The 12,159-nt window shown below is 46.8% G+C and overlaps 1 protein-coding gene across 1 annotated transcript; it reads left to right on the top strand.

Annotated features, from left to right (window-relative positions):
• The first annotated feature begins 225 nt into the window (after positions 1-225).
• LOC102718591 (receptor-like protein kinase ANXUR1) lies at positions 226-12,159 on the top strand. The gene is made up of 9 exons (XM_040521220.1): positions 226-580; positions 2,331-2,795; positions 4,359-4,733; positions 5,515-5,739; positions 6,733-7,104; positions 7,247-7,490; positions 7,574-7,721; positions 8,313-8,677; positions 9,356-12,159. Exons 1-9 carry the CDS (start codon positions 547-549, stop codon positions 11,925-11,927), a joined length of 4,800 nt encoding a protein of 1,599 aa, XP_040377154.1. The 5' UTR covers positions 226-546; the 3' UTR covers positions 11,928-12,159.

The following is a 12,159-nucleotide window of genomic DNA, read 5'->3' as shown; positions in this document are numbered from 1 at the left end:
TGTGCTGTGGATGCTCCGAGGAGACCCGTCACTAAATGCATTAGCCCGTTATTTACAGCAATGATTTTAACCGAAAACACTCCAATCGCTCTAAAATGCATTAAAAAATTTCTTTGACTGGGTTGGTTTCACCTGCCAGTGGCAGTGGCAGCTTCGAGCAGCGCAACGGAAAAGCGGGCAAAGTCAGCAGGAGGGAAAAGCAGCAGCGGGAGGGGGCCGCGCAGGCGCAAAAAGCAAGCTACCACCGCAGAGAGCAGCTCAGCTCGAGGCCGCCACCACCACCACCACGGCGAAAGGGGGAGGAGGAAAGAGGGAGAAGAGGAAGGGGGAAAAAAAAATTTCCGCCCGCCGCCGCGAGACGAGCAGCGACGCCGTCGCGCGAAACCCTAACCCGACACCCCTCCCCTCCGCTGCCTCATCTCGTCGCCTCATGGGGCGCCGCCCCGCGCGCGTCCCGACGCCGCGTCGGCGCCAGTAGTAGCAGGAGCGGGGGCCCCGCCCTGCCCCGCCGCCGACGCGAGCTGCTCCTCCTCCTCCACCCCCACGATGGCGCGGGCAGGGCGCGCGAGCTCCCGACGAGGTTCGTGCTCCGATCTGAGGGCTCGCGACCCCCCCCCCCCCCCCCCCTGACTTGACGCGGCCCGTGCTTGCTGCTGGCTTGGCTTAGCTAGGTGGCGTGGTCTCTCGGTGTCTCGCGCGGGTAGAGCAATCTGAGACGGTTTAGCGTTCGCGGACACGGCGGCGGCGAGAGTGTTTGTGCGGCGAGGTTTGGGCTTGAGGGAGGAGGGTGCGTTGAGGGCGGCTAATCAACTGCTGCGGTGGGGGGTTGACGGGTTGCCCCCAGGATCTTAGTCGTCGCGCTTGTTTGGTAGCTCAACTTTGGCCGACTGACCATTTGAGTTTGGAGGCGTGGGAAATGGTGGTTACAGAACACCATTCGCCCTGGTATCTAGGCTTCGGTGTTCTCTGTTGCCATTGCGTTACTGGATATCAACAGTCTGATCTAAGAAATTGGGCTTAGGTTATTGATGCTAAATTCCATGCCTTAGATAGCTCTTGGCACTCCTGTGTTGAACTTATCATAGTAATTAAAGCTGTAAGGTGGTTTTCTGCCCGGTACTATACATTTTTCAGGACTTTCCGTGTCAAGTGGCACTGGTCTGGAGATACATCCATTGCTATACAGAATAAAGATTTCTTGGTTTAAGTCTTCACGGATTTGTCTGGAGGAAATTGATATGATAAGCAGTTGCATGTCCCAAGTTCATCTTTCCTTGTGTTTTGAAATAGAGGAAAGCTGCAATAGTCTATTTTTTCATGTTGCAGTCTGACCTAGTCATTTCAAATGAATTTGTGGTATTGGTTATCCAGTCCAAATCATTGGATCGTCCTTTATAATAAAGAGTCATTCCTGAACTATTGTTACTGAAATGATAGGAATTTTTGCATTGCTATGTTTACTTTGCCGATATCCTAATTTCTGCAGAGAAAAATAAGCAAACGACATGTTCTCCATGTTCTACCTTTTATTGGAGAGTTCTTACAAGTTTTAGGTTGTGTTTATGGCTTTATCTTTATCATCTTGTGGAATGAAGCTCTAGAACTGTTAGCAGCAAGCCAAAGGAGTTTAAGTCAACACTGTAGCCATGCTAATTATAGTAATAACCATCATTTTAGGTTGAACTTGTGCCATTACTGTCTGCTGAGATTATCAAAGGAGATAAATACTTTGATGATAGCCGTGACACTATTTCTGGTTCTCTATAGCAAAACAATGGTTGTTTATCAAGATGGAAATATTCAAATGGTCTGTTTGACTATGCCTGCCGTGAGGTCTTAGGAAATCCCCATCGCTATCAACATACACTATGTCACTATCTTTATTTATACTTGAATCATTTATGGACATCTATGAATATGTGCTTGTGAACTTTTGTTCAACTACTCCCTTTGATTCCAAATGTTAGTTGTTTTAGACTTGTGGAAACGAATCAAGGAAAAAACCCAAATGACTTAGTTGCCCTTCATTTATACTTCATTGGAAAGGATGAACCACTTATTTGTGAGAGGGGTATAATTCATTTAGCTAGGTCAAATTGGGAGTAATAACTGCAAAAGTGGCTAGAATTTCCAAACGACTTGCATTTTGGAAATATTTTAGAAGGCTAAAGCAACTTATATTTCAAATTGGAGGAGTATTTGTTTTATGTGTTAGTGTGACCATCTTGAAAGGTGATTCTGTACATCTTTTGAGTGCTCATATCCATTAGTTGCACCATATTCTTAAAGGCGTTGGCTTGTTGATTATTCATTGTTCTGTTTCTTGGCAGGACTTTTGGAAGATGCTCTAAGGAAAACCTTCATAAATTTTTTGACTGTGGTATTGACTCTGGAGTTGATTACCAGAATCAATTTGATTGCCCAAACATCAGCTCTAAATGTGGTTTCCCCTGCTATATCACCATCGCAAAGTTGGACACCAGTTCGCTCTATGTTATCACAAGCTAAGGTTGACATTAGTATTCCAGTTGGCGAACAAAGACGGAAGAAGCTATATTCACCACCAATTACTCTATCTGTGCACCCTCCAATGTCAGCGCCAAGCTATAGCTCTATTTCTGGTGATTCTGATCTGTCCTTTTATTCTTCAGACCTGTCAGATAATTTGGTGCAGGACAACAGACGCTCAGAAGCAGAAATTCCTACCCATGTAGATGCTGCGCCTCCTGATGCAGCTTCAAATACTAGTGCAGCTCCTTCTGGATTAGTACAACCTCCAGTATCTCCTCACAATGGTATGCTTGATTGCTAGAGCCTTGGATTATCTAATTCTATATGATTTTTACTACCTCCATATTTTAATAGATGACGCCGTTGATTTTTTGGTACACATTTGACCATTCGTCTTATTAAAACAACTTATGTAATTATCATTTATTTTGTTGTGATTGGATTTATTACCAAATGTATTTTAATAATAACTTCAACTTTTACATATTTGCGTTTTTTTGAATAAGATGAATAGTCAAATGTGTGACAAAAAGTCAATGACGTCATCTATTAAAATATGGAGGGAGTATTATTCAAGCATGACCTGAAATTATGTGCTGTAATAAAGGGTCATCTGGTTATTGAAGTAGGTAAAGATTGCAAAGTGATGCCTGTGTGGTTGATTTGGTTTTCCAAGAATTTTTCCTTTGGTTGCACATCAACAGTAAGCATTTGAGTACATTGTGCTGTTTTTTTTACTAATCTGAACATAAATTATTCCATTTGCCATTTGCTTATTCATACTTAACAGTTAATTAGAAATGTTAACTCTATTATGCATGTCCACATTCACATTGGAATGTACAAAGCCTTTACTTTGATCCGTGTGGTACTGCAGTGCACCTTGAATACTTGAAGCATGCTGAAATGCTCAGTGACTGTGGTCCTTATGGCCAAATCCAATTATCTGAATACCGGTGTCATACTTGAAACTGGCTGGTTGTTTTGTAACCTGTTTGCCTGGCATTGTACCAGCTTTCAATAAAGGCTTGCAGCAAGTGCATGGAGCTTCACAAACTCCATGTAGCGATCTAAACCAATTTGTAGACTCTCACTTGTACTATTTGTCACTCTGCTTCTTCCTTTCCTGCAAGCTATTGCTATTGACTTGAACAACTGGCTTCTGTGATTAAGTTACTCTAATTGATCTTAACTTTTACTGCTCCTCATTTTGGGTTATCAGCTTGATTGCTTGAGAACTTTTTAATATGTCCAGCTTATTTATCCTAACTACATCCCTTCTTTATGCTCACATTAAGCCATAAGATACAAAATGCACGTACTAAGTAAATGCTGGTATTTTTGTTTTTATGTAGTTAAAAATAATTAAAGATTTATGTTAAGATGAAATTATAATATGGATTTATCTTGTAGCATATTTTGTTGTATTTTGAAGCATGATAGTTTCTGTTGTTACCCTATTTGCAGTTTGTTCTGACTTGCTTATGAAACTTGGTCCCTCGATATTGTGGGACTTCATCTTAGTTTTCATCATCCCTTGCTAGACTGAAGTACACTTTATTGTTGTGCTTTATACCTTAGAAAGGCTTATGCTACATTATGTCATCTTCTTTTTTCTCTCTATTTCCAGCTCTCTAGGATTGCCTGATGAGATTTGACCTTACATTTGCCCTATTTATTTTCCACCTGGAATCTTCTATTGTCCTTGATTCTGGCCAATTTAAATTTTAACCCAAATATCTGTGTAACATACTTACAGTTAACAATAATTTGATCCATAGCATTTCTAACATTTTATATAGATATATGCTGTTACTCACAACATAATTTACCTTCTGTCTTACCAGGATGTTGTTCACCAAACATGGTACAAAAAAGAGGGGGCCAAGATTGCCATTGTGTTTACCCAGTAAGAGTTGAGCTCTTCCTCCGAAATGTTTCACTGACATCAAATTGGAGCGATGAATTTCTTGGGGAGCTTGCTTCTCAGCTCAGCCTGAGAGTTAGTCAGTTTGAGATTGTAAATTTCTATGTTGTTGGGGCTTCTGGGCTAAACATTACAATGTATATAGCTCCTCACACTGGAATTAGTTTCTCAGCCGACCAAGTTACTTCCATGAATTATTCACTTAGTCAGCACACAGTTCAGATCAACCCTGTACTAGTTGGGGACTACAGTCTTCTTAATTTAACCTGGTTCAGGCCGCTGGCTCTAGCTCCTGGTAATGCTCACTGATCTTGACTTTGCTCTATGTCTTACAATGCTGCAGTTTATTTTAGTGTTCAGGTAGAGAGAACTGTAAGACTACTTCAGTTTTTTAACTTCTTTAATTTATCTCTATTGTCTACTGTGCTAGAGAAATGGAAGAATGTATGTAGTAGGTGACAATAACCCAGATGTTTGTGATTACAAATAAGTATATGAATATAAAAAAAATCACTGTTGGTTAGCATATTCTATTCTATAAAACCAATTTGCAAGTTGCAACTATTCCAGATGCCAAAGGAAAAGCAAAAAAGAAAATCAAGATAAACTGCAATATTCAGTTCCTTATATTTCTCTTCCTTTATTTATTTATTGGTCTGCTGTTGTTCTGCCCCTCCCCACCCTTCATGCAGTCATATAGTGTATCCTTTCAATATGCATCCAGTTTTACCAAGATACATACTATATCTTACTGCATATGCTTTGAGTTTAGCACTGGTTGGTCTAGTGCAAACTTTGTACACCCTACACAGTTTGTTATACATATTCTGGTTCTATCTTGTTGTATTAACTATCAACTTGGTTATGCAGTTAATATGCTATTTTCTTTGGTGAACTTTGTTGTTCTTCCTGTTGTTGATGATGTGACAGAAAAGGATGCTTGTTGATATCAATATGATACTTCCTAAGGATGATATAAACATATTTCTTTATATGCACATCCCTGTATGCTGTCGACCTTATGGTTTTTAACAGATTTCCTTTTCTAATAGCATGGTCTTTCATTTCTATTTCAGCTCCAACATTCACAATATCACCTAAACCGTCTCCATCTCAAGCATCTACATTACCAAGACAGCGTGCGGACACCAGCAACAGCAATGACAAACGCACGAGCATGAGCTTGATTACTGTCATTTGCATTTGTATTGGTGCTCTAATTGCTGTTTTGGTGATTGTCATGTTTATTTGCTTCTGCACACTGAGGAAAGGGAAAAAGAAGGCTCCTCCAGTTGAGACACGTATGTGTGGAGTTATTTATTCTCAGCTACATTCTTTGGAAACTATAGAATTATTATATTGCATGAGATTCTCTTAGTGATCTTTAATATTTTAGTCACGCTAGAGGAAAAGTACAAGTGCAATCACATGTCTGACCTCTCTAAAAAGTTTACGAATCTTTACTCAAAAGTAGTAAATTTCAGACATTTCTGCCTTTTTTCTCAGTGAAGCTAAGTCAGTAGCTGTGCCTAAGGGGGACCACGTAACAAATGAGTAATAACTAATATTTGTAAATCAAAGCCATTTTGTCTTGTAATGTTAAAAACTATTTTGCACACGAGAACCTTTACGGTGGTTTCTACTGGTAGTATTCAGTATTATCACTAGTAGAATTAATCACAACCATTGATTTGTGAGTTCTACCAGTAGAAAAAAGAATGATCTACTACCACTAGTTGAGTTGGTAGTATAAACAGATACGGTCTGTTGGATTAGAAAAGATGAATGGTCTAGATTGATTTCTACTACTAGTTGTAAAACACTTCTTTGCACACATAGACTTGCTGCCTGCGAAAGGTCATAACTCATAAGGTATCTCTGGCTTTAGTTCGAATTGTATAAAAGAAAATGCCGAAATGATAGTGGAGTTAGATACCATGGGGGTGATTGTTTGGCTTATTCAGGGGAAAAAACCAGGCGAAATATTTGCAAATGAAAAATAACTGTGAATAAAAATTTTATATACATGTTATTAGCAATCTAAAACACAAGACTAGAAAATAAACTACGATGAAAAAACCCCAAAATCTACTCCAAATTTAAGGTTGAAAATTCAAAATTTGGCTTATAAGAATAAGCAAAAACGAAAAAATGGGGCTGCATGTCCTTAACTCGTCATAATAAGTTTGGCTTCTTAAACCAAATTCAAATGAACAGTGAATTATATTATGCTTATTTTCTGGTTCATTATGCATGTTTGTAGGAGCATTAATATTACCAGTTCTTCTGTGCAGCCAAGCAAAGAACACCAGATGCAGTTTCTGCAGTGGAATCACTTCCTCGCCCAACAAGTACAAGGTTCCTTGCATATGATGAACTGAAAGAAGCAACCAACAACTTTGATCCGTCAACTATGCTTGGAGAAGGGGGTTTTGGCCGTGTCTTTAAGGGGGTACTAACTGATGGCACTGCTGTTGCTATAAAGAAGCTTACAAGTGGAGGGCACCAAGGAGACAAGGAATTTCTAGTTGAGGTGGAGATGCTGAGCAGGTTGCACCACCGAAACCTTGTGAAACTCATTGGTTACTATAGTAACCGCGAGTCATCACAGAACCTACTTTGCTATGAGCTAGTTCCTAATGGAAGCTTAGAGGCTTGGCTTCATGGTATGGCTAATTGAGCTAACTATTTTACTTTCTTAAATTGCTGGATAAGTTCCACCCAGTTGCAATTGAATGTGGTCCTTCATTGTTTAATTTAATGAGCAGTAAATACTGTAAACATGGTCTCTGGCTACTTTTTTTTCAGGAACATTGGGTGCTAACCGCCCCTTGGATTGGGACACTAGAATGAGGATAGCACTAGATGCTGCCAGGGGATTGGCGTACCTTCACGAGGATTCTCAACCTTGTGTAATTCACAGGGATTTCAAGGCTTCTAATATATTGCTTGAGGACGACTTTCATGCTAAAGTGTCTGATTTTGGTTTGGCCAAACAGGCACCGGAAGGCCGTGCAAATTATCTTTCAACACGTGTTATGGGAACATTCGGGTAATTTGGTTGACCTTTACCTTGAACTACTCCCCAGCTATTTCTGTTCTGCTTTTGTTTCATGTAACTGTTGTGCTTTTCAGGTACGTAGCACCAGAGTATGCAATGACAGGGCACTTGCTTGTAAAAAGTGATGTATATAGCTATGGAGTTGTTCTACTTGAACTACTTACTGGGAGGAGACCTGTGGATATGTCACAACCGTCTGGCCAGGAAAATCTAGTGACATGGGTTAGATTTCTTTCTGCTGTTATCTTCAGCTGTTATTGCATTACCTTTTAAATCTGAACGTGGATCCTTTAGCATGATAATCGTCATCAGCGAACCAGTGAAGTTCACTAGCCATGCATGTCAGATGTCTATAGATATGTCTTGACAAGGCAGCCAACCAAAGGGACTTGGAGCAATATTGCTATAAATCTGTCTCCTTTTCCAAGAAAAGAAACTATTTTTTCCAGTTCCTCTCTATTCATATGCATTGTGCACACCCTTGATGGAAAGCAGATTTATGTGCAAGTAAACTTTCACTTGCATTTTTTTCTGCCCATTGTGCGCCAAGCACCATCTATCTATTTGTTTCTTTTTGTGGTGTTTATGAGCTTACACAAATGTTTCCCTGATCCTTCTGCTAAAAGCCTAAACACACTGTTGATTTGTGTCACATCTACCTTTTATGGTTGAATTGTCAGGTGTGGACAACTGGACATTAGTATTTTTTTGAAAAACAACTCTCAAGTGTCAACATATTTCTTGCAGACAGTACCAGATTATTATCGCTGCAGAAGTATAAAGATACTTATTTGCTCAATTTTGACTATGCAGGCACGGCCAATTTTGCGAGATAAAGATATGCTAGAAGAGCTAGCCGATCCTAGGATTGGCGGCCAGTATCCGAAAGATGATTTTGTGCGAGTATGTACAATTGCGGCAGCCTGTGTTTCACCAGAGGCAAGCCAAAGGCCAACAATGGGCGAGGTGGTGCAGTCACTGAAGATGGTCCAACGTTCCGTGGAGTTCCAAGAATCTATACCAACTCCTCCAGCACGCCCCAACGTTAGGCAGTCTCTAACCGCCTATGAATCTGACGGCACCTCGTCCATGTTCTCGTCTGGACCCTTTTCAGGTCTCAGCCCCTTCGACACCGAGAACATGCCCAGAACGGCTTTCTCTGAAGATCTCCACGAAGGTCGATGACAGACAGCGGTGGTTTGGGATCTGTTTTGGGTAGAGCCTCTGACCACCCATTGAAAGGCTGGTGGTGCAAGTGACCTAGCCAGTTTTATTGGGAGGTAAATCCTGTAAATTCCATTTTTATTCACCACCTGCGAAAGACCAAACTGTTACAAGAACATTCAGTGGCTTTGTATGATGGAAATGATTTTGTACCAAGGAAGCTCCTTTTTTGCTCCTGTAGCTCCTGCCACATGTTATCGTGTAGTAGGGATAATAGACATTAGAATTCAATGAGTTGATGCGGCTGGCTTCCCTGCACTGTGTTTGTGGTACATAGCTCATTTTCTGATCGCAGAAGAGAACTGCAGGGTGACCCTACACGTGTCATGTGCATGGTGATTGGTGAACGCCTCTCCTCTCTTGGACCAGGCAAATGCTCCCAGTCACTGACACGTGTCGCACCCGCTTCTCCCGCGGTCAAATACTACTCCCCCCCTCAGCTTCCCTCGTTTTGCTCCTCTCCTCTCCTCCCGCCATCTCCATTGCTCTACCTCACACCACCTTCTCCCCCCTGTGACCCTGTCCGCCTCTCTCTCTCTCTCTCCCTCTCTCTTGTGTGTGTGTGTGTCCATGGCTGGCTGGGCTCGGTGCTTGCGGCTGGTGCTGGTGCTGGCGCTCGTCGTGGTGGCTGCCTCGGCGGCCGTGGCGACGGCGAAGGTGTACAGCCCGGCGGACAAGATCCTCCTCAACTGCGGGTCGACGACGGACGGGCTGGACGCGGACGGGCGCAGGTGGGTGGCGGACACCAACAACAACTCGTGGCTGGAGGACTCCGGCAAGTCGTCGATCATGGCGGCCGCCGACCAGCTGGAGCCGATGCTGCCGTCGTCCATCCCGTACATGACGGCGCGGGTGTTCACCATGGACGCAGTGTACAACTTCTCGGTGAACCCGCGCGACCGCCACTGGCTGCGCCTCCACTTCTACCCGTCGTCGTACAACGGGCTGGAGCCGCAGGACTTCCGGTTCTCCGTCGCCACCTCCACCGGCTTCACGCTGCTCCACAACTTCAGCGTCTACCTCACCACCAAGGCGCTCACGCAGGCCTACCTCGTCCGGGAGTACTCGCTGCCGCGGTCGCCGGAGGGCTTCCTCACCGTCACCTTCTCGCCGACGCCGATGGTGAACGTGACGTACGCCTTCATCAACGGCATCGAGGTCATCTCCATGCCGGACATCTTCGGCGACCCGGCCACCATGGTCGGGTTCGCCGACGAGACCGTCGACGTCTCCGCCGCCGCCTTCCAGACCATGTACCGCCTCAACGTCGGCGGCGCCTACATCCCGCCGTCCAACGACTCCGGCCTCTCGCGGTCGTGGTTCGACGACACGCCCTTCGTGCGGGGCCCCACGCAGGGCATCGTCTACACGGCCGGCCCGCGCTTCCACATCAAGTACCCGAGCGACGCCGCCGAGTACGCGGCGCCGACGGAGGTGTACCTCGGCGGCCGCTCCATGGGCAGCGACTCCCGCTTGAACCAGAACTCCAACCTCACCTGGACCGTCGACGTCGACAGCAACTTCACCTACATCGCGCGCCTCCATTTCTGCGAGCTCCAGCTCGTCCACGCCAACCAGCGGGTGTTCGACGTCTACATCAACAACAAGACGGCGCAGACGGACGTCGACGTGCTCGAGATGACGACGGAGCGCGGGGTGCCGGTGTACAAGGACTACGCGGTGACCATGAGCAACGACACCGCCGACGAGGTGCTCTGGGTGGCGATGCACCCCTCGGTGATGCTCCGGCCGCAGTTCTACGACGCCATCCTCAACGGCCTCGAGGTGTTCAAGGTCAACAACTCCGGTGGCAGCCTGGCGGCGCCGGACCCCAGCCCGTTCAAGCTGCTGGCGGAGAACGAGCTCGGCTGGGGCGGGCCGCCGGAGTTCTCCACCAACGACCCGGCCGGCATGGCCAGGGTGATGGGCGGCACCGCGGGCGGCGCGGCGGCGGCCGGGATCCTAGCGGCCATCTGCGTGGTGGTGTACAACAACAAGAGGAACAGGAAGCCCGGCGGCGGCGGCGACTCGCACACCTCCGCGTGGCTGCCGCTGTACCACTCCCACACCAGCGGCAAGTCGTCGGGCCACGTCACGGCGAACCTGGCCGGCATGTGCCGCCACTTCTCCTTCGCGGAGATCAAGGCGGCGACCAAGAACTTCTCCAACGACCTGGCCATCGGCGTGGGCGGGTTCGGCGTGGTGTACCGCGGCGTGGTCGACAACGACGTCAAGGTGGCGGTGAAGCGGTCGAACCCGTCGTCGGAGCAGGGGATCAACGAGTTCCAGACCGAGGTGGAGATGCTCTCCAAGCTGCGCCACCGCCACCTCGTCTCCCTCATCGGCTTCTGCGAGGAGGACGGCGAGATGGTGCTCGTCTACGACTACATGGAGCACGGCACGCTGCGCGAGCACCTCTACCACAACGGCGGCAAGCCGACGCTGTCGTGGCGCCACCGCCTCGACATCTGCATCGGCGCCGCGCGCGGCCTGCACTACCTCCACACCGGCGCCAAGTACACCATCATCCACCGCGACGTCAAGACCACCAACATCCTCGTCGACGAGAACTGGGTCGCCAAGGTCTCCGACTTCGGCCTCTCCAAGTCCGGCCCGACCACGCTCAACCAGTCGCACGTCAGCACGGTGGTCAAGGGCAGCTTCGGCTACCTCGACCCGGAGTACTACCGCCGCCAGCAGCTCACCGAGAAGTCCGACGTCTACTCCTTCGGCGTCGTCCTCTTCGAGGTGCTCCTCGCCCGCCCGGCGCTCGACCCGGCGCTGCCGCGAGACCAGGTCAGCCTCGCCGACTACGCGCTCGCCTGCAAGCGGGGCGGCACCCTGCCGGGCGTCGTCGACCCGGCCATCAAGCACCAGATCGCGCCGGAGTGCCTCGTCAAGTTCGCCGACACCGCCGAGAAGTGCCTCGCCGAGAACGGCGCCGACCGCCCCGGCATGGCCGACGTGCTCTGGAACCTCGAGAGCGCGATGCTCGCGCAGGACACGTTCGACGGCGCCTCCGGCCGCCCGGCCTCCTCGCTCGACCCGGCCACCAGCAACGACGACGGGAGCACGGCCAGCGCCACCACGCTGGGGACGTCGTCCATGTCCCACCCGCACGAGACTTGCGTCGTCTTGGAGGCCGACGAGGTGGTGGCCGAGCGCGCCACCTTCTCGCAGCTCGTGCAGCCCACCGGCCGGTGACACCTCGATACAATTACAAGCTAGCGAACCATGCCAAAAGTTTAATTAGTTGAGTTTTTTTTTCTGTGTTAATAACTAATCCCAACGTTTACTTAGTTTTGAGTTTTTTTTGTTAATTAATGTTAAATCTTGGGTTTTTAAGTAGTAGATTCCGAATCAGGTTCACTTGATTACGAAACCTAAATCGAGTTTAGGGGTGATTGTTTGGGTATTTTGTACAAAAAGATAAATG

Source organism: Oryza brachyantha, chromosome 1 (assembly GCF_000231095.2).
Source record: "Oryza brachyantha chromosome 1, ObraRS2, whole genome shotgun sequence".
In the NCBI taxonomy this organism is placed as follows: Eukaryota; Viridiplantae; Streptophyta; class Magnoliopsida; order Poales; family Poaceae; genus Oryza; species Oryza brachyantha.
Note: the sequence above shows the minus strand (reverse complement) of the source record. Positions and strands in the feature narration are given on the sequence as shown.